The 21,413-nt window shown below is 45.6% G+C and overlaps 1 protein-coding gene across 3 annotated transcripts in view; it reads left to right on the top strand.

The window, feature by feature from the left end:
* The window catches only part of LOC135897381 (Na(+)/dicarboxylate cotransporter 3-like), a 131,018-nt gene extending 111,238 nt beyond the window's left edge, over positions 1–19,780 (top strand). For 2 of the 3 annotated variants that reach the window (XM_065425989.2, XM_070533970.1), the window contains exons 8-13: positions 5,626–5,745; positions 6,600–6,788; positions 7,947–8,127; positions 8,698–8,859; positions 14,800–14,937; positions 17,494–19,780. In XM_065425989.2, coding sequence (XP_065282061.2) covers positions 5,626–5,745; positions 6,600–6,788; positions 7,947–8,127; positions 8,698–8,859; positions 14,800–14,937; positions 17,494–17,739 — 1,036 coding nt within the window. In that variant the 3' untranslated portion in view covers positions 17,740–19,780. The remainder of the gene's footprint in view (positions 1–5,625; positions 5,746–6,599; positions 6,789–7,946; positions 8,128–8,697; positions 8,860–14,799; positions 14,938–17,493) is intronic. The other variant, XM_065425991.2, reaches the window with a different exon arrangement.
* Positions 19,781–21,413: the final 1,633 nt, after the last annotated feature.

Here is a 21,413-nt window from a genome sequence, read left to right as displayed (position 1 = left end):
CTTTTCTTGTCTGTTTGGCTGGCAAGAGGTGAGGAGTACCCAACAAGTGGAAAAGGCTTCGTTTGGGCCGAGCTGGCGCAGTGAAAGTAGATAAACGGATGAGGAGGGGGGTGGCGGCATCAGCGATTGGCCCGCTTCCGCTTGCGGTAGCTGGTCGAAAATCGCGATGGCATCTAACGGAATGTTAAAAATGCCCGTAGAACGTATCCTCAGCGAAGAAAGGTTGGCAGAACGATGTCGTATACGTGTCGAGAGGCCTCGACAAAGTTATACTACTGCGTAAAACATTTTATACTGAAAGGAATTCATTCTCCCCGCTAGCTCCTCGTAGCCTGTGCCAGCGCCAACAGGGGCAGACTTCAACTATTTTTTCGCAAGAAAGAGTATCTTGCTACTCTGAAAAAAAAAAAATCTGTTTTATTCGTCTTCTTAACGCATGTATAGTGCGTAGACTCCACCTTGACGTGGTGGGATTTCACAGTTTTGTGACATTGCGTGTCAGAAAAGGGAAGTGGGCGCAGCCTGAAAACATTTAACGAATAGTGGTGGGCTGATGGCTAAAAAGGTGCGGAATAGGAAATAATTATTTTCTTTTTGTTCAGTTTAATCATCCATAATCAGTGTCTATACGCCATATTACATGGACAGTTCTCGCGGTTTTTGTGACGTCGCGTGACATACAGGCTGGAAGGATAAATGCAGAAATGGCATAAAAACAGTTTGGAATAGCTTTACTTTATGACGCACTAGGTATCTCTGAACGACACAATCTCAGAAAGGATCACGTGACGACAGATGAGGACGCTGGCTTAACGCACAAGAAATTACTTTAGCGCTCATTTAGTCGGCCAGTACCCCATCGTGGTGTGAAAGAGAAAGCATTCACAGGCAACCGGATACAAGTTCTGAAAGAGCTGTAGAAAAAAGCCGGCAGATCCCACGCCCTCTGGGAGTCGATGTTATGCGGAGCATTGTGCAGGGAGCCTACCAAGTTAACGAGAACGACCATGAATAACACCAAGATGTAGGCGGCTGTTTCGTGACCTACATGACACATGGCATGACATTCATGTCATGACCTATCATTTATATTCGCCATACACTCTTGTCATAGTATGCCAATTTGGGCACATGCTAAGTTAACGAAACGACCATGAGAGCGCCAAGACGTAGGCGGCTGTATTTTATTTATTTATTTATACATACTGCAGCGCAATTTGCGCTATAGCAGGAGTGGGTTAAGAAAATGTACAGAAAATGCATGGGAATATACAGCGGTAAACACAAGTGAACACTATTAAAGAGCACAGATGAAAAGGAAAATACACAAAAATACAAGTGAACACTTTTACAGAAGAGCACTGGTGAAAGAATACACAAGTTATACAAATGTTATACAAATGCTGCCAGGCATACCCATGCCTGATTATGCCCATACCCATACTCATAATTATGCATCTGGGATGGCGGTTGCAAAAATTTGGGATGAACATGAGCGAATGGATCCAGGTAATGAATTCCAGTCTTCGATTGAGCGGGGAAAGAAGCTGAATTTGAACATGTTAGTACGTGCGTAGTAGGGTATTAAGTTTAGGTCATGATGTCTTCTTGTTGATGATCCCGGCGTGAAGTTAATGTAATTATCATTTGAGAGCCTAACTGAAGAATTGACAATGGAGTGCAAGAATTTTAATGAGTCGACACGGCGACGCGAAGAGAGCGTGTTTAGGTTCAAGGAAGAAAGTGCTAAAGAGGGCGAAAAGTCTCGATCGTAACGATTACATATAAATCGCACAGCTTTTTTCTGTATAGCCTCTAGTTTATTAATTTCTAACTGCTTATGCGGGCTCCAAACTACAGATGCATAATCAAGAACAGGGCGGATTAGAGATTTATACATTAGTACCTTTGTGTCTTTAGGAGATCGGGTTAGCGTTCGTCTTAAGTAACCTAATTTTTTTAGTGCTTTACTGCATATGTAGTCAATGTGTTTGGACCATGACATGTTATCCGTAAAAATGACACCAAGATACTTATACTCAGAAACCTTATCTACTGTACGGCCATTGGACGAGTAACTGAAAAGGGAGGGGGAAGATTTGTTGCAGAAAGACATCAGAACGGTTTTATTGAAATTAATGTTCATTTGCCAAGTGTTACACCAATCGCAAAACCTAGAAAACGACTCCTGAAGGCGATAATGATCATTAGAAGATTTAATCACTTCATATAAAACGCAGTCATCAGCATAGAGACGGATGTTAGAAGAGCAGTGAAGTGGCAAATCGTTTATGTATAATAAAAAAAGAAGAGGCCCAAGGACGGAGCCTTGGGGCACACCTGATGTCACATCAACAGTAGCGGAGTCAGTCGAACTGTAAGAGACGAACTGGGAGCGAAATGAGAGAAAGCTTAAAATCCAGTTAACCAAATGAGGGTTATTCAGTACAGCATTAAGTTTAGCAATAAGTTTAGAATGTAAAACGGTGTCAAATGCCTTCGAGAAATCTATAAAAATTGCATCGACCTGGTTGCCTGCGTCAAGGTTAAATGAAATGTCATGCGTGAACTCAACTAGCTGCGTTAGCGTACTAAAACCGCGCCTAAACCCATGTTGCTTGTTAGACAATAAATTATTTGATTCCAGAAAGAGCGTGATGTGCTTATGAATGATGTGTTCCAACATTTTGCATGACTGTGACGTCAGTGAAATTGGTCTGTAATTCGACAAGCACTGCTTATCTCCAGATTTATAAAGAGGGAGCACTTTGGCTAACTTCCATGAAGAAGGTACAGTAGAGGATGATAAGGACTTTCTGAATATGATGGACAGATATTTTGATGACCACAACGAATAACGAATCGTGACCTACGTGACGCACATGCCATGATATTCTTGTCGTGATCCATAATTTATGTTCGTCATACTCTCTTATCATACTATGCCAATTTTCGTACATTCCAAGTTAATGAAACGACCATGAGAACACCAAGACGCAGGCGTCTAGATAGATACTGTCAATCTGGCATATGTTCGCCAAGAAGTGCTTTACATATAAAATCGTTACACGCACGTACGCCTACATAAAGAGTTTAGTGATATTTGTATAATCGGCTGCATGTTCAATTGCTGCCACTGACGCTTTGTTTTAAAGCCTTATCTCTCCTGGACGAGCTCCGCAGCCCTGTCACGCGAAAAGTGTGAAGCCTCATATCTGCATAAAAATGCGTAATTTGCAAAGTTAACGCATTTATTCGTTATTACAGGGTAAATGTAGATGATTGCTAGTCTTTATGCGATACGAAGCAATTTAAAACCCTTTCAGGCGCCACTTGCAATTATGCATAGAAAAAAATCTTTTTATATATAAACATTCTTTTTGGGACCTAAGAAACACAAAACCATCGAATTCTTGAAAGTTATCATGAAACTTTATTATTTGCAACATCGTACACAATTGTGTACACAGCGCCTCGGTGGTCACAAAATTCACTTGTGGAATGGAAAGAAGCAATTTCTCTCTTTCGTCAGGCACAGTGGCACGGCGCATTTCATGCAGAATATCCGGGCGCCTCGTGTGCACTTCTCGAGCTTGCACCTAATTCGCACCTTCTGGTCGCGGGATTCGGGCCAATGGCCAAAGGAGTCGTAGTGTGCGTCGGTGCAAGGAAGCGATATTCTTGCTTTTTTGCCCTATCTTTGGTTGTGGTGCTTGTATCTCTGCAAGAGAAGGCCTTGCACGCTTTTTTTCGGGTAGTACCGACTTAATTAATGTTTCGGCAGCTTGCAAGCGAAAATTCATCAAATATAGGTGTTTAGCTCTAGGCAGCGTTTGATTGTCGCGGTGGTAGTCCAGCAAAGAATTGCAGGTACCCAGGTTCACAAAAGGAAAAAACACTCTCAGTGTCCACTTCTTCAGCTTGCGTTTCCCCTGCAGCAGCATCTTCCTCTTCTGTGAGGTTGGTGAACGCAGCTGCAACGCAGGCGTCGGTCGCTTCACACGTGGCTTCTTCTTCGTCAATTTCCCCGACGTCTGAAACATTTATCAGCAAGGAGCTCAAGAAGCCTTTCAGCTGTCTTTTGGGTTTTCTTATGCTTGTTCGCACTGTAGAAAGAAGAACGACGAATGGCGAAAAACCCTGGAAAGAAAATCAAAGCAACTCTCAGCGTTCTTCATTTCTGCATCTACCAAGGCGCTTTGTACACAATCGTGTACACATGCGCGTGCGAGCGTTAGCGTTCGGTCATCTCCTCAAAATGGATGAAATTATCACTCCTCGGTACTTCATATGATGCACAAGCGCGTCTAATTTTTTTCGCTTGCCACAATAAAAAAAAAAGCGGCTCTAAAAAAATTAGAACTTGACTCACCGCTCTTTGCTGCTCCAGCGTCCGCCATTTCTTGTTTTGATATGAACATCTTCACCGAAATGCGACAGATGGTGCCCAAAATGCACATGGTTGTCAGTTTAAAGTTTGGGAATGCGCTAAAGCCAACCTAATAGAAAATTGCGCGCCCTAAACCTGAAAAAAAAAACACCAGTACAATGTACACAATTGTGTACAAGGCGCCTTAAAGAAACGAAGATACCCATAGAGATGCATAGGGCTTCCCAGAAAATGCATGGGGAAGCTTATAGTAGGGGTGGGCCAACTGAAATTTGTTGGTGGGCCAACTGGAAATTTGGGGGTAGGCCAACTTGAAATTAGAACATGAGCCAACTGAAATCTGGGGGTGGGCAAATTGAATTTTAGGGGTGAAATTTAAGTGAAATTTAAGTGAAATTAGGAGGTGAGCCAACCTGAGATTTCAGGGCGGACCAATTTAAATTTGGAAGTGGGGCAACTTAAATTTTGGGTGGGCCAACTTTAAATGTTTGGGTATTTTGAATTTTAGGTAAACGTAAATTTGGGGGTACGTCAACTTGAAGTTTGGGAGTGGGGCAACTTGATATTTTTGGGTGGCCCGTTGTCCATTTGAATGCGGCTGAGCATCCTTCGAGTTAAGAACATATCGCGGGCAAGCGAGCGCGTTGAGACGCTTGGCGCGCTTTCACTGGGCCTTACCGAGGCGCAGTCAGAACGAATGCGAGAGCTTGCGTGTACAAGGAACGTGCGCATAACACAAGTTTGCGAGAGCGCAGGGTAACGGCATGGTGGCCACGCTCTCGCCCTTCACACAACGCCTCACGCGCCACTGCGGCAGCTCACCGCCATATATAAGTTGGCCCAACCCCCAGAGTTCAACTTGGCCCTTTCGCAAAGTTGGCCTGCCCCCCAAATTTTAGTTGGCCCCCGTCCGAATTCCACGTTGGCCCAACCTGAGGCCCCTTTAGACCGTTCTGCTCCGTCGGGGCGGGCTCGTGCCTGGCGTTCCGGCCTAATTGGTACGATTGCATTGAAGGTGCCGGATGCGGCGAGAAAACCTGACGATTCTCTAGTAGAGCCTTAGCATTCTTTGCCAACGGAAAGGCCATGGGTAAACGCCCATAAGCTAAGAAAAGCAAGTAAGCAAAACCAAGCAAAGGCGAAGTCACAGCCGAGCCAAACAATGCTTACGCATTAATACACAATTATGATAAATCCTGTAGCTTTTTGAATAGCCATTTCTTCTTTTTTTCCAGGCTTTTTCCGCATTCCACGGAGCTCACATCAGCCACTTGGATGTTGTACAATGTTCCTCCTATGATTGTTTGCACCGCCATCGGCTGGATGTACCTCTCGTTTGTCATCAAACTTAGCAGGTAATTGAAACATCTTACTTTTCATTTACACATATTTATGGTAAGGATAATTTGACATGGGATCACGAAACACAAGACCGGTTCATCCCTTTCAGTACCACGCAGCTGAAGTACTCGCAGTTCCAGCACATTTCATGTCACACGTTGTGCGTTCGTTAGTTCGTGCAAACTTTTTGCCACACACCGAGCCGACGTTTCGTTGATGGAAGGAAAAAATAAAAAAAAAACTGGAAAAAGAGCATTCAAAAAGGTGATTGAACAATCGTTTCCGGAGTTGCAGGCTGCATTTAGTCGCCAGCATGAAAATTAAGAGGTCGTGATTGCTTGGCGAACTACTCTGTTGGTTCGCGACCTTAATTACATGCGAAAATCTGCATATAGGAAAATAAAAAAAACAGCTATAATCATAAACGATTGAGCAATGTAGTCTCAGAAAACTAGTGGCAGTGCTGAAGCTATGTAGGTTGCACGATCTTCGTGTGCCGTTTGAGTATGGCTTAGCATTAAGCTAGAAAACTTGCTGGCTGTTCCCCGACTCTACCGTGTGTATTGGACAGCGCCGTTCCTCAACTTATGGATTGACACTGCGCTTCCAAAACGTTCGTTCTTAGGCAGGTGTAGCGTAGAGGGGAGAAATATTTAAGCTAACCGTGCTCATTGTCTATAACCAATCTATAAGATCTCTAACCCATGAAAACCTAGGGTTGATGTGCTTTAGGATAGGAGGCCTATCAAAATGCTTGCGTTAGCTAGCGTAGCGGCCTCCATACGAGGAGCCTACTGAAACTGCGTTCTTGGCTTCGAGCTGCGCTTGTAACCTTTCGCTGTCACGTCTCGGGCCGTCCGTGTTTCAGGAGAAAGGAGCACTGCCTCGACGGCAAGACCGACATCCGGCGGGAAATCCAGCAACAGTACCAGAGGCTGGGCTCCATAAGCTTCGCCGAGTACACCGTGCTCATCATACTCTCTGCTGTGATACTAGTGCTGTTCTTTTACAAGCCGCACTTCATGACGGGCTGGGGTGATCTCATCAAGTACGGAAGGTGAGTACTTCTATCCCATGCTGCCCTATTCTTTGTTGTTTGTTTTCGTAGTGTAGTGCGATTAGGAGAGTTAAAACCTGGCCACAGCGTAATGTGACCGAGTTGAGCACGAGCAGTGTGTCAGCCGACCACAGTGAGTACGAAGTCACACGCTAGGTCAGACAAATGCATCATAGGGGACGAGCACGCGGTGGGAACTGCTTAAACTTCCGAGCTATGGTGCAAACTAGCAAACCCTTTCTCTTGTAGTCGCCCTCAGCCACAAGTGCATCTGGCTTTTGTCTTTTAGACATGCAACTTCCACGGATACGAGGGACAGCACGTTGCGTGAAGTAATTAGTGGCTTGCGGGTTAACCGTTAGTTCGCACATTGTGCAATTTTTACATTAAACGTGAAGCTATCCGTGAACATGGGGTTCACGGTAGTTTCTGATGTTTCGACACGTACTCAGAAAATGAAGGCGCTATCCTCTGTGACTGGCGAAAGCCTAATGCCGAAGCTAAGAAAACATAGTTAGGGACCAGCGCAATGGCCGTGATCAGCCATGTTATCCTAGGCTGGTGCGGTGACAACTACAGTTCACATGTCTACAATGATCTGCCGCGAATCTGCCTTGCCTACTTTCGTATCTCCTGCCTTTTCTCGCCTGTCTCCCACATTGTCTTCCCTCAGCGGTCATTGTGCGCGTGGCAAAGGCTTGAGAAGCGTTGCCGTGTATCGCCCATCACACTTATCTAAGGACGGCACCTTTACTTTATTACAGTCTATCGTTGTTAATTCGGTAAATTTAATAGATATTAAAGCCTTTGCAACTGGGGTGAGGGGGCAAGAAAAAATGGGAAAGGTTTAGTTGTAATAGAGTTTCGTTCTTATGTACTTGCTCATACGGTAAATCAAAACGGGAGGAAGGCGGCAGACACGCTGAGGGTGGTGTCGGAATCGGCCGGGACATGTTGGTTTGATACATCCCTCGATTTTTGACCTTTACTTCACTTTTGTTCCCATTTGTTTTCTTTCAAATACCAATTGTAAACATAATATAAACGCGCCACTATAAATGACAGCATTTCCTCTCTTCTGCAGTTTCCTTAGCTTCAGTGAGTGGTCCATTCTTTCGGGAAGCTTGTTCATACGGTTCCGTCTCTAATTTCCCTTAGCAAAATCAAGTCTTCCAGCCCGGCGCTGGCCATCTGCTTCCTGCTGTTTGTTCTGCCCAAGAACCCGCGCAACTTGCACTGCAGTGAGCCGCTGGTCTCCTTCAAGGAATTTTCCGCCAAGATGCCCTGGGGCATCGTCATACTCTTCGGTGGATGCCTATCCATTGCCGAGGCTTCTCAGGTATGCCTCCGTGTATATTGCCGGCATGGACCGTTTGACCGTGTTTTCACGAAGGGAGCGATGCGCTGCAATCATTGGAGCTATTTTACTTGACGAACCGTTCAACGAACTAAATATGAATAAGGGATGAAGCGATTTATTGGAATGTTAATTGATTCAGCCTTATACGCCCACGTGAAACTCGACAGTTGAAAGCACAAGGGACACTGAAAGAAAACGCAAACAGGCAGTGACTCGGAACAAAAGGTTACATATAGGAGGAACAGCGGCTGTATATTCTAAACAACTGGCGAATTTGCGCTGCTTGCAGGAAACAAAACAGAAGCAATCACATATACGAGCATGGCTTGCGTTTTCTATGAAATGAATTTGTGGGTTTATAAGCCTCCGCAAACGGCACAGCGCATGAGTTACAGGGGCTGCCATATTGTCGAGCGCTCCGGATTAACTTGGCCACCTGAGGTTCTTTAACGTGCAAAGAAAGCGCGCGATACGCGAGCGTTTTTTTTTTTTTAGCATTGTGGACCACTAGCATTGAGTGAATGTCAACGAAGCTACTGTGTGCCGCAGCGTTCCGGCCTGTCGGCCATCGTGATAAACACGCTGAACGGGCTTCGAGACCTTCCCCCGGGGCTGGTGCTGGTGCTGCTGTGCTTCAGTGGCTGCTTCCTCACTGAAGTGGTCAGCACCTACGTGGTCACCGGAATCCTCACTCCCATCATCAGCGAACTGGTCAGTGAAATCGCGATCTTCGTTACCTGTTTACGTTTATTTAATTATTTTCATTATTAAGCGATGACTTGCGCGCGACATTTCGTGTTCTGTCGTGTGTAACGTGGGTTTTGCTTTCAGTACGTTTTTATCGCGTGGCAAGGGACCGAAACTGTATGTGTGTTCTTGTGACGGCCGAATAGCTAAAGGAGTGTGCCAGTTGTAATGTTGGATAAGCGTATAAGAAATTGCGAGGATCTACTTCCGTCTGGGAAAGAAAGAACAGGCTGCCTGCGGACGTTGTATTGCGATAGCAATTACAGGGTCACTCCAGGCGCATTTCTGCCGTCGCTGTTGCCATGATGTTCCGTATAAACTCCAAGGGTGATAACATCGGCTGCGTGCGCCGTATACAGTGTATGTGTGAGTGAAAGCGTCCAAGGGTCAGCCGACGATGGCGGCTCAGTCTCGGGTAAGGAGGAATGCGGGGAGGAAGCGCGCCGTCTTCCGTCGCGCGCAATGCACCAAGGGGAGGGGAGGTAGGGGGGTGCGTTCTACTCCAGCGTCTGCTGCGTATGGCGTGGCCGCACACGCCCTATCTTTAAAGCGATCTGGAATGGGGACAGAGTCTAGGTGGACCGATTGCCGATATGGCCCGTGTGCGCTACGTTCTTGCCGCTTACCTTGCGTTGAAGCGAGAGACAGCACAAATGTCAATTCGCTGGATCCTGCTGCCGCGTTTCCTCTCTCCAGCGTTTTGACGCGACAGCGTTAAGGAGCCCGTCTCGCAGAAAAATCCGGCGTCCTGCGTCGGACGTCGCATTGGCAAAATATTTTCGAACCACGTATGCCTAGATCTTCCATATGATGCAAAGAATTCACTGAATTTAAATTGTCGAGCTAGAATCCACAGAAAAATTGTAAACTACAATTTACACACAACCTACAGACTTGATAGCGCTCGGATTGTAATTTGACCATACGAGAAAACATAATTCTGTTACGCGAAAATTCAAAGGAACCCCTTCACACACCGGCCGCGGCGCCCGCCATTTTGCGCGCGCCGGTGCGATGGGCGTCTCGGGGGCCATGGAGCGGCGCGCCCGGTTCCTTGCATTAACTCCTGCTCGCGCTCGCCACCGCCGCATCGTAAACCGCATCGCGGCCCAAGGAAGAGGCTGTGGTTCAACCACAAAGCTCGCTTTCGTGCATAGCGTTCGCGGCAAGCGTTTCCATGTAAACACTACGGTTACATACGATCCAGTTGCCGCGAAGCGTGAGAAGCAGCAGGGATCTTTGAATGCTGCGTCCTCCAATTTTATTTTTTGACAGCGAGTTTCCACGGTCATCGAATGAGCAGCATTCACGTTTGCTTGTGTGCACGTCACACCATGCCTGTTAATTTTAGTTAGTAAGCGAATGCTTACAAGTTTGCACGGCCGATAAAACTACTATCCTTACGTCACATAGCGCTCTAATAATTTGCTATCGCAATCGATGCTTCACGTTTACGGCGAAACTGTGACTTTTTTGTCCTGTTGCACGAACTTCTGCTCCATGCTGTACTGACGCCACGCTTTACGCGCAAGTGGTGAAGAGCAACACAGCTGGGTCCTTGTTCATACTTTTGGCTTCGCTGCTGCAAGCAAAAACGTTTTTATGCGAAGCATATTAATAGAGTACAACCCAGCTCCTCAGGCACGGCGGTGTCGCCTTCAATACCACGTGACACCGTGACGTCACGACAGAGAAGAAACGGGGCTCCAACTCGCGCCGTCGCTCGCGGCGTCGCGGGGGTATATAAGCAGCTGCGCTTGCCTCTGCTAGACACTCACGAGGTGAGATGTCTCCTGGAGACAGAGCTGCACGTTGGAATTAGAAGCGAAGGTTGCGGCGTGCTACAGAGACTGTTTCTAGGTTGCTTTGCTACGGCGCAGCGACTACGCGCCCGGTGAGCGGTGAGCGTCGAGCAACGCAGCGTTCGGCGCGACAACGAAATGTGCGCCTGAGCAGGCGCCGCACGCCTGAGCCGACGCCGACGACACCGGCTTTTCTGCGACACGAGCTCCTTAACGCTGTCGCGTTAAAATAAAGGCTAGTATGCTTCGCATCCTGGGCTTAACCTTAGCTAAGCCACAGCCAGTTTTTTTGTCACACACACTGCGAAGCTCACCGCAAGCCCCATATTTTGAAATACGATGCGTCGGCTGGCTAGATTGCGGAAGTGAGGGGCGGTCCCTCGGTTTATTGTCACTCGCGTCGCAGTATCGAGACATAATAATGAACTTTTTACGGGAGGTATGCGGATCGTAACATGTCTAAGCGGAGAGTACGAGGGGCTGTGTCTGCAAACTCTTCCACTCACCCATTCGACAATGTCAGCCTAACTTGTCGAACGAGTGCGATTGCAATAGAGTGAGAAAGCCTTCCTACAAAGGCCTATTCAATAAACAAGCAAGTAAATAAGAAATCTGCGTTTCGAAGCCATGCTCAGTCGGTTTCATAATTTTCTTCACGTGTCAAATAAGCACATCATTCTCAACTCAGGTAAGACAGTAAGCCGTAAGCTACAGCATCGCTTAGTTGTTCGAACTTCTCAAGTTACGTTTCGGTGTGCACGCGGATTAAAAAGACGTGCTCCGAAACTTGTATGACTTAAAGATTGCTGATAGCAAGTCCAGACCGCTGCGCATAACAAACACGACCTAAAACGCAATAGCATTAGGATTGCCGAGGCGTGGTTTATGCGCACAACTGTGACCGTCCCTGAATGCGATCCACGTCGGCGCTCACGCCGCGGGGCCAGTGTAACATCGCGTTCGGAGCGACTTTCTCGCGAACACAGGGGTCCCTAGTCAAAGTTCGCGCCATTTTAGCAACGACGTCTATGTGACGCCGCACGTACCAGTTGTAACGCCGTCGCTAAACGGAGCTGCGAAAAAAACAACAACAAAAAAAGGTAACGAATTTGCAGAGGGAGAACAGGAAGAGGAAAGCGTTCTTGCAAAACTGAAATTTTTAAAGCTGCCAAAGCGCCAGTCTTAAAAAAGGTCCTAGGAGTTACTTCCTAGCGTCACATCATTTGCTACCTTATTGTAACGGCAGTTCGTAAGGATAGATTTTTATAACAATAGAGTTAATAACATAACTGAGTAAACAAGGTAGTCACTGTTACTAATAGGTCTCAGCTACCAATTAGAAACGCAGCTAGCACCACCTAATACACGTGTTCTCACCTCGGCTGCATATATCGGATCAGCTGTGGCGTATTTCGCACTGGGTCCGATATATGTATTATAGAATAGAAACTTCAAATCCGCTGATGCTAACTGCGTTCGGAAATGGTAGCTGAGACCCATTAGTAAGAGTGACTACCTTATTTAGTCAGTGATGTTACTAACTCTATCGTTGCCAACTGCAGTTCTACTAAGGTAGCAAATGGTGTGATGCGTACTAGGTAGTAACTAGTACGGGCTTTATTTTTAAGAAAGTGCGAGTTTTCGCGGGAGAGCTATCGATCTTACTCATCGGCACACCAGAGTCTGGAGCGATTTCGCCCTGTCGACAGTCTCGGAGGCCGTCGATTCAACGTCCAGATGACGAGAGTCGCCGCGCGGTGGCGCCACTTTTCTGTTCTCAGGCTATGCTTTAAATGTGTTGCGACAGTGGTCTTCGCCACAATGAAACCCGGCGGTACAGTGAAACACGCTTGTGCTGAAATGAAAGTGCCTTGTACGGCGACCGCGGAGATAATGTGGCATGGCTATAGCAAAGGCTGTTAAGAGGAAGCTTTAGCTCGGGCCCAACTCTGACGCGGCCTATTCAAATGCATGTAAAGCGCAAAAACGCTTTTCCTGAAATAACCTTTGGACCGAATTTAATGAAATTCGTTGCATTTAAGAGAAAAAGGTAAATTCTAATGACTGTGGGAAGCGGAATTTCGATTTGGGGCTTGAATTTTATGAAAAGGGTTGTTAAAGGTTTGAAAGTTTGAAAAAAATACACGCATTAAGTTTATAAGTTAATAGATCTGCATCAAAAACAGATATCACGGTTCTGTAAACGGCATCCATTAGATCATTCAAAGCGGACAAATTCAATATGTCAATTTATATCTTACGTGACAAGGGTTCTGCAAAAGCTGTATTTCAATATTACTCAATTTCTTTTAGATTCATGTGTAACATAGCAATTTTGTCCGCTTTAAACGTATCATCAGATGCGATTCAGATAATTGTGCTATCATTTGTGCTTGCTGAGTTAGAGAGTTGTAAACTTCATAGTCTGACTTTCTAAAAATTTTCTATTTTCGCCAGTTCTTAATAAAAAGTTGACGATCTAAATCGAAAATTGGAAACCAACAGTCGCTAGCTTTTAAGTTTTTCTTTTAAATTCAAGAAACCTGGTCAGATTAGGTTTCAGAGATAACTGCTGGACCGATTTAATGAAGTGTCTTGCATTCGAGAGAAAAAGTTAAATTCTAGTGACTGTTGGAAGCGGAATTTAGATTTAGGGCGTGAAATTTTTAATAAGGTTTTAAAAACTTCGAAAGTTTGAAGGAAATAGAAGCACGAAGTTTACAAGTTTACAGCTCTGCATCAAGAACACATATCGCGGTTTTGTAAACGGAATTGATTCGATCATTCAAAGCGGACAAATTCGCTAAGCCAAGTTACATTATAAGTGAATTTGTTAGGTTGTGTACAAGAGTTTTGAAAAAAATCTGTATTTCCATACTACTGTTTTTTTTTAGATTCCTGTGTAACATATCAATTTTTTCCGCTTTAGATGTACTATCACATTCAATTCACAGAATTGTGATATGATTGTTCATTGCTGAGTTCCAGCGTTGTAAACCTAATAGTTTTGTTTTCTGAAAATTATCATATTTTGCCAAGTTTTAATAAGAAGTTGACGATCTAAATCGAAAATTGGAAACGAACAGTCGCTAGCTTTCAAGTTTTTCTTTTAAATTCAAGAAAGCTGGTCATGTTCGGCGCAGTGGTTGCCGAGAAAAACGAATTCTTTTACATGTACAGTATAGCCTGGTTATAACGAAGTCGGCGGGAATCGGAAATCACTTCGCTATATCCGCTATTTCGTAATATGTGGACTATGAAAAACATGCATACATGGGAATGGGAAATTGAAATCCCTTCGTTATAACCGCTATTTCGCTATAAGTGGCTTCGTTATAACCGGGCTAGACTGTATTTAGATAGGAGCACCCGAGCTAAAGCTTCCTCTTAAGAGTACTTCAGCCAATTTTTGTGCCGTCCGTCGTGATTATAACGTTCCCTTGGTCGGACAAAGCCGCCACGAGAGAAAACAGTTAATTATGGGTGTTCAAATTGCGAAATTTTAGAATCGAATGCAGTAACGACCACCATGTACCGAATTGATGTTCTTTTTTTTTGTAATTGTCTATTTGCAATAGCGGAGACAGAACGAAGCTGAAGGCCTGACAAAGGCGCCTCTGCTCTTAACGCAGTTCGACACGCAGGTCGACGAACAAAAGCACGCAATAATAGCATGGCGATCAAAACTGGCAAGTAAATGCGCTAAAAAGGAATTCACAATTGCTATACTGCTCTTCTATACAACACTATGGAAACTATATACACTATATATATGCAAGCTATTGTACTATATGTTCAAAACGAAAACACCAATAATCACAACAGTGACAAGAAATAAACATAGAAAAGCAGGCTATAATCAGCAGACTATCTATCAAAGCAGACTTGGTAGCATCAATTGCTCACACAAAATTGGTGTATCATGAGGTTGTTAGGCGATTTAACAATGCAGGTTAGATGCAGCAAACATATCGCGGCAGGCGAAGAAAGCTATTCGCTTTAGAGTTCTTGCGCTAGATAAAAATCTGATACAGGAGTAACGTCGTTTGAATGTTGCGAAAGGAAACGTTCTTGACAAGTGTTCTCCTTTCTTTCGCAACAGGCCGTGGCCACACGCGTGCACCCGCTGTACTACTTGATGCCCGTCAAAGCGTGCTGCCTGTTCGCCTTCATGCTGCCCATCGCCACCGGAGCCAACGCCATCCTGTGCGACATGGGAAGGCTAAGGACCATAGACATGGTAAGTAATGCGGGGGCGCCTTAGACTACTTATGGCGTGGGTTGGCTGCTTAAAAGGTCACGAAAGATCGGCGTTAGGTCATTTGGAAGTGGTAAAGTAGTCTCACAAAAAACACCATTGTCATTAATTAGACGCGAAAACGTTGATTATAAGTGCGGAAAATGAAGTCGAAGGCACTCTTAATTTTTTTTGCGCGAAATCTCGGGGCTTGTGCGTCGACGTGACGTGGACATGGATTTCACAGCATTCCTTTCTTTTTTTCGTATTCCGGCCATTTTGAAACACGAGAGCTTCCGGTAACTTGCTAGGAGGCAGCCTTTCGCTCCATTCAAATACCATGTAGTCATTTGCCGATAGAGAATTAGCTAGATGCATATAGAATTTATGACGTTACGGTGATGTGCAGGAATTTCTTGGCGACGTCCCCAGCCGTCTTTCGATGTTCTGCGTCCCTTTCTTCGTTGTCCATGTAGCTGCTCGCATGCTGCATCGTATGCAGAGAGGCGAGAATGCAGGACGGCTGTCGGCGCCTGTCCTTGGCCTTGATCACCGCCAGGCGGCATCGAATCTTTATGTTCACAACATATAGTTAAGGTGGCGCATCGAATTAAGATGGTGCGCCATAAATTAAATGCGATACATGTTACCATCGCATCTGGGTTAACTAACGCAAATGGTGCATGCCGACCAGGATGCCCCAACTATCATGCTGCAAGATTTAAGATTATGCGAATGCCACGTAGTTGGACAGAACCAAGATCAGTTTGTTTGCAGTCTCTTGAGGATACTCGGATTCTTTTTTGCATTCCCCCTAAATACATAATTATTTTTAATTAATTAATGAGCTTCTCATATATTATAGTTAGATGAAAAGCATCAATGAGAAAATTGCAGAGCAACACGAAAAACTGGCGATACAGCTTTCTCTTGCTCCATACGTGCTACATAAAAGTGTTTTTTCGAGCGTGAGAGGATCCCGCGAATACACGCAAAATTGGCGCGCGACGGGACACTCGAGACACTTTCCGCATATTTGCGGGCTTCTTTCGCGTGCGATTTGGTTGCAATAAACATTATTATTATTATTATTATTATTATTATTATTATTATTATTATTATTATTATTATTATTATTATTATTACTTGATATGAAAACACACATAAAATGCAAAGAGATGGAAATAGGGACGGAGCAGGCTAGCAACTGCCACCGAGAGGGGCGCAAGGCCTCCCTATTCTTTATTAAGGAGGAAATAGAAAAGAGAGTTAAAGGTACAAAGAAGGGACGTAAAGACAAAAAAAAAAAAACAGCGAGATAGCAGGCCACAGACACTAAACGACGAGAAATGGAGTGTGCAAGTGGGAACAAAACGTGCGCGCAGGAACTAAAACAACAACAACAACAGCAACAACAAAAACACTCAGGTCGCACGACTACGTTAGAATAAAATATACAAGAACAAAATTAACAAATAGCGCACTACTACAAGAGAGAGGAGAGTGCAGTGTCAGGGTCACCCGCCCAAGTCACTAGAGCGCAGGACACAAAGTGGGGCCTTGACGGCCTTTCTTTTGTCATCACTATTAAACCCAGCGGAACAGCCTAGAGGGAACTAATAGATCTCGGCGTGAATGCGTTTTCTGAATCCCGTATACGGGACTTACTTTTTTACCGGGCGGCTTGGGTACAGTGCAAATGCTAGGCGCATGACAGATGGACACGACGAGAACTAGTTTCTACTCTGATATAAATAAACAAATAAATAAATAAATGCTTCTCCTCGTCGCGTCTGACGGTGTGTTGTGTCTCGCATTTGCGCTGGACTCATGCACAATGCAAACTCTATAAGTTCCCTATTGAAAATAACTTTATGCCCCATATTCAATGATCAGATATGAACACATGTGCCCGCGTATAAAAAAACTCTCATGTTTCCATAAACCTATAAGGCGTGTCCCATGTGTTCTTTGTATGCACCATATGAACATATGTGGGTCCCATATAACAAACCGTATGTTCCGATATATCATATCGGGCATGCCCTACGTGATATATAAAAACAAGTCGTTTTTTAGTGCGATCCTAATATGTTTATGTAATGAGTGGCGGGGTAATAGCCCAAGTTTTCTTTTTTTTCTCTATAGTGTGTCCCGTATGCCCAGTGGCAACGTATGGGTTCTTATATGGGAGCCCCAAATGTCCGTTGGAGTTATTTGATATGAGGTATATGGGTTTTTTTGACAGGGTATCCCAATCCCTGGCACTTCTACGCTTCCGTTACCCTTCTTTCTACCCGCCGTGCTTGCTTAGTGGCTGCGGTGTCGGGCTGCTAAGCACGAGTTCGCGGGATCAAATCTCGGCCACGGCAGCCGCATTTCGACGGGGGCGAAAAACACCCCTGCACTTAAATTTAGGTGCACGTTAAAGAACCCCGTGTGGTCCAAATTATTCCGGAGTCCCCCACTATACGGTGCGCTTCATAAAGAGATCGTGGTTTCGGCACACAAAGCCTCATTATTTATGTATGTTTTTTACCCTTCTTTTTCTTTCCGCAGATGAAGATGGGTTTCCTGATGAACGTGGCGTGCGTGCTGGTGCAACTGGCCGCCATCCACACGATCGGGCCGCTCGTGTTCGATATCTACCGCTTTCCCTCCTGGGCCGCCAAGGACTTCGGTCTCGTCCCCCTTTCCGGCAACGACACCCTGGTAGAGGCGACCGTCGCGTCGCTGTTCAACGTCACCCTGCCGGACGGGATGGTGTCGACCACGACGGCGGCGACGCCGATGGTCGCGACGTGACGTCACGGGACAGAAGAGATCGTCGCGGACTGTTCCTATAGCTCCGGCGCATGCGCGCTGCTGTTCAGGCCCGACAAGTGCGCCCGTGGCCTGTCTCTGTTGCGCTGCGCCGCGTGACGCGTTTGACGTTGCGACGGCCCCCACCGAAATGGCGCCCAGTGGGGTATGCGATGACGTCTGGTGTCTCTGTGTTTAGCGTGCAGGAAACAGTCGGCGTTTAGTTTGCTTCGGGCCTTACACGTGTGTGTGTGTACGTTGCGTTGGTGGACGTCGTCGGAGGGAGAGGGGAGGGGGGGAGGCGTAAGCAATTTCGCGTGGCCATGATTGCCTGAGGTCAAGGAACTGCAGTGAACTACAGAGGACCAGTGATAGAAATCAGTGTTTCTTTTTTGTTCGTCCTCTTTTTTTTTGCTTTTCGTCGTATTTTCCGTACAGTGGCCAATATGGTGCTCGTTATGTTCACTCGTGGGCATTTTTCAATATTTTATCGAAGATCTGAATGCTGGTTTGAGCACGTAAAACGGAGAATCGCGCCTTTCCCGCATGACGGTGTGACGGAACTGTGGTTAGAACATTAATGGAAAAGAATACGTCAAGTTAGATTGTTTGTTTAAGCCGAGGACATCCCTAATAGGTCTTTTCTTACCAGCAGCCGAGGTCTGCAGTCACAGAAGACGACGTAGCAGATCTGAACAGTGTGTTTAAAGGCTAGCCATTGATTACTGAAAGGGCATTACAAACTGCTTCAGATCAAAGTAAAGCGTGAAAAAGCAACACTTATGTTTTCCTCGTTGTTGAAATGTCATGCAAAGAGAGATAAACAGATGAGCGCAGAGACAGTGAGGTTCCGCCGGAAGATGGCTAGGTCATTGAAGATGTGATAGTGTGGCATTCACGTCGTCGACGTCTCAATTCGTAAACGCTGGGCCTTTCTCCGCTAAATATTCATCCGTCTTCCGCCATACGAATTCTAACAGGGTTTCTAAATGTTAATGAAACCGTTCAGCCAGATCTGTCGCCTTTGTGGACTGTTCCCTTATCTATTGAAAATTCTATTCGGCACTGCTTGAAACAAATGAAGCCGCTTGTATACAGGGACTGTCTTCAAGAATTTTATTTGAACTTAAAAAACTGTCCCTATGTCCTCACTCGGCGTTTTGGTAGCTACACCTTTCATCCAAGTGATACGAAACCGCACGCTTATTTAAGAGGACAGCGATATTTTGATCGCAAGCCCTCTTCTCAAAAAACTCCTCTGAACGTCTACTCCCTGCATTCTCGCGCTGAAAAAAACCTATAGTCTTGATGCACTGCGTTGTGTGGAACGATCACAAAGCTTAGATCAAATGCTATGTGCAGCCACGGACAAAACCGAGCCATACTTTAAGGGGCTGCTCATGTGAAAATATACAGAAGGAAAACATTGCTACACATGCGAAACACCCAACACCAGCGAAACAAGTTTCTCGCCGAGAATATAGTATGAGGCTGCGAGGGAGACAAGCAGATCACATTTTGGTTTTTCTGAGCTCGTCTTCGAGCATGTCTCCTAATACACATAGGAGTTTTTTTCTTTTTCTTTTTTGTGAACTCTCTATCTGAACTGAAATAATGCACCAAGTGTCACCGTGGTTCAATGCGATGATGACGCACGTGTTGTTAGTCATGGTTATGTAAAGATTCGGTTTACGGAACTGCAGAGTGCTCGTGTGCGAGAACAGCTCGTCGACATTTTTTTTTTATGCTACAGTTAGGCCTTTCTTACTGCGATGAACGCTGAACTACGTTTACTACAGCTCCGTTGTCTTGACGCGAAAGAGGTGCGCATGTGGTCGACTGATCGTCCATGGCGCCCTGCCCGTGCCACGTGTACATACAGTAACATACCTACTCTCTATGGGCACAGTTTTTGTGCTTTTCGCATTGCTGCGTTTGTATGAGACTTCTATACTCGTGTACATTTACAGACGTGGTTGTTGTATCGGGGTTCCTACGCCCCGGCTCGTCATAATAAACGAAGGAACCAAAGAAGGAAATTTGACTTCTCGCCTTTGCTTGTTGTCACTCTGTTTTTGTGCGCCTCCCTGCAGTTGTTGATTCACTTTGTAGGCTGAAAGTGACTGACTGATTGGATGGCTGATTGATTGGCTGATTGATTGAGTGAGTGCACCGGATAAGCTCCACAGGAAGTTCATGGACGTGCTAAGTCTTTCATTGATTCATTGTGTTTAAACAATATACTGTGAAAGGGAAGAGCAGAAGAAGTGACAGAAGAAGTGAGCAGAACAAGCGAGCGAGCACTCACCTGCGTTCTTTTTACAAGCGTCAAATAAAAAAGACGTTCTATACATTGACTCCGTTTCCTGGTTTCGAGCAGATTGATTCAGTGCGTGAGTGAGAGTGCTGAAGTTATGCATACATAAGTTATTCAAGACACGTGGAAGTTCTCAGCAGAAAGTGCATTGACGTTTAGTGCACAGTTATGTGCCTGCCCTTGCCGGTGTTTGGACTTGCGGGAGCATTTAGGCCAAGAATCCGTCAGCCACACGGATGAGTGAATTCGGGAGTAGAAGCGAAAGGAAAGGGGTTTATCTTGAGTTTTTTTACACACTGAAACAACTAGTCAGGTTTTAGTCAGGACACTTATGTCTGCAGATGTCGGGACACGTCAGCATTCCTCTCACTGCACCAAAGGTCCGCTTTTAAAACGTTCTTCTTCTCTAGTTCCCTGCGCAAGGGAATTCGATGACCTGGTAGTGACCGATCAGAGGAGTTGTACAGTTCACAGAACTCCGCCTCTGACATCCAACCTTCGAAGCAAGGACGAGGCAATTTGGAAACAGATTTCATTCACGCTCCATCCATGAAACAGTTCACGCTCCTCCCACGAATGTCGCCGACTGGGTTCCCTTTCTCTCTGCGACGGTCTTGTCAGGGTAAGGTGAATGCTCTTCACGCTCGCTAGCACTGACACGGAGGCTGGCGGATGCTGTCGCTTCAAAGCGAGCCTCTTTGTTTGCTCGTCACAGTCGGTGTCGGGCGCCGTCGCCATCTAGGCGGGCGCTGAGGAGGGCTGCCCCGGGGGAAGCACCCAAAGAATGCGCACTATTGGGACGCAACATCGACTGTTCTTAGGCAACTGCGGGAGAGGAGTCCCGCTGCTGTACACGCCTCACATTCGTTTCGACGGTGGCTATACGTCGCGTCGCTTTATTGATTCAATTCTAACCGTATTGCCGTCGACAGGCGTCGTGGAGGTGGGTTCTGCCGAATTCATTTTGAAAGTTGGGCGTTGATTTCCTGCGTACTAAGGCGTGCAGTGAGTTGTGAATATTGAAACCCACTAATAATGTCTTATGCAATGACCTGCTATCGAAAAGTAGGTTGTCGAAAAGTCCGTTTCTGTGTAAGCGCTCAGTCTTTCATGGTTACTTGCTCATGCAGTTATCAAATATTGTGTTTGTTCTACTCAACTGTACAGCTGAGCCTTACAAAAACGCTAACGCGTTAGGGGATGCAGTAATTCGTTGGAAGGTACGACTGCTGGCTTCAGAGACACATTTGGGCTTTTTTGAAGGAAAACTGAGTTTAAAGAGTAAGAAAAAATGGCTGTGGCTTAGGTAAGGTTAAGCCCAGAATGCGAAGCATACTAGCCTTTATTTTAGTTGTTGAAC

The sequence above is a fragment of the Dermacentor albipictus genome, chromosome 2, assembly GCF_038994185.2.
Source record: "Dermacentor albipictus isolate Rhodes 1998 colony chromosome 2, USDA_Dalb.pri_finalv2, whole genome shotgun sequence".
Taxonomy (NCBI): Eukaryota; Metazoa; Arthropoda; class Arachnida; order Ixodida; family Ixodidae; genus Dermacentor; species Dermacentor albipictus.
This window is presented reverse-complemented; position numbering and strand designations above follow the sequence as displayed.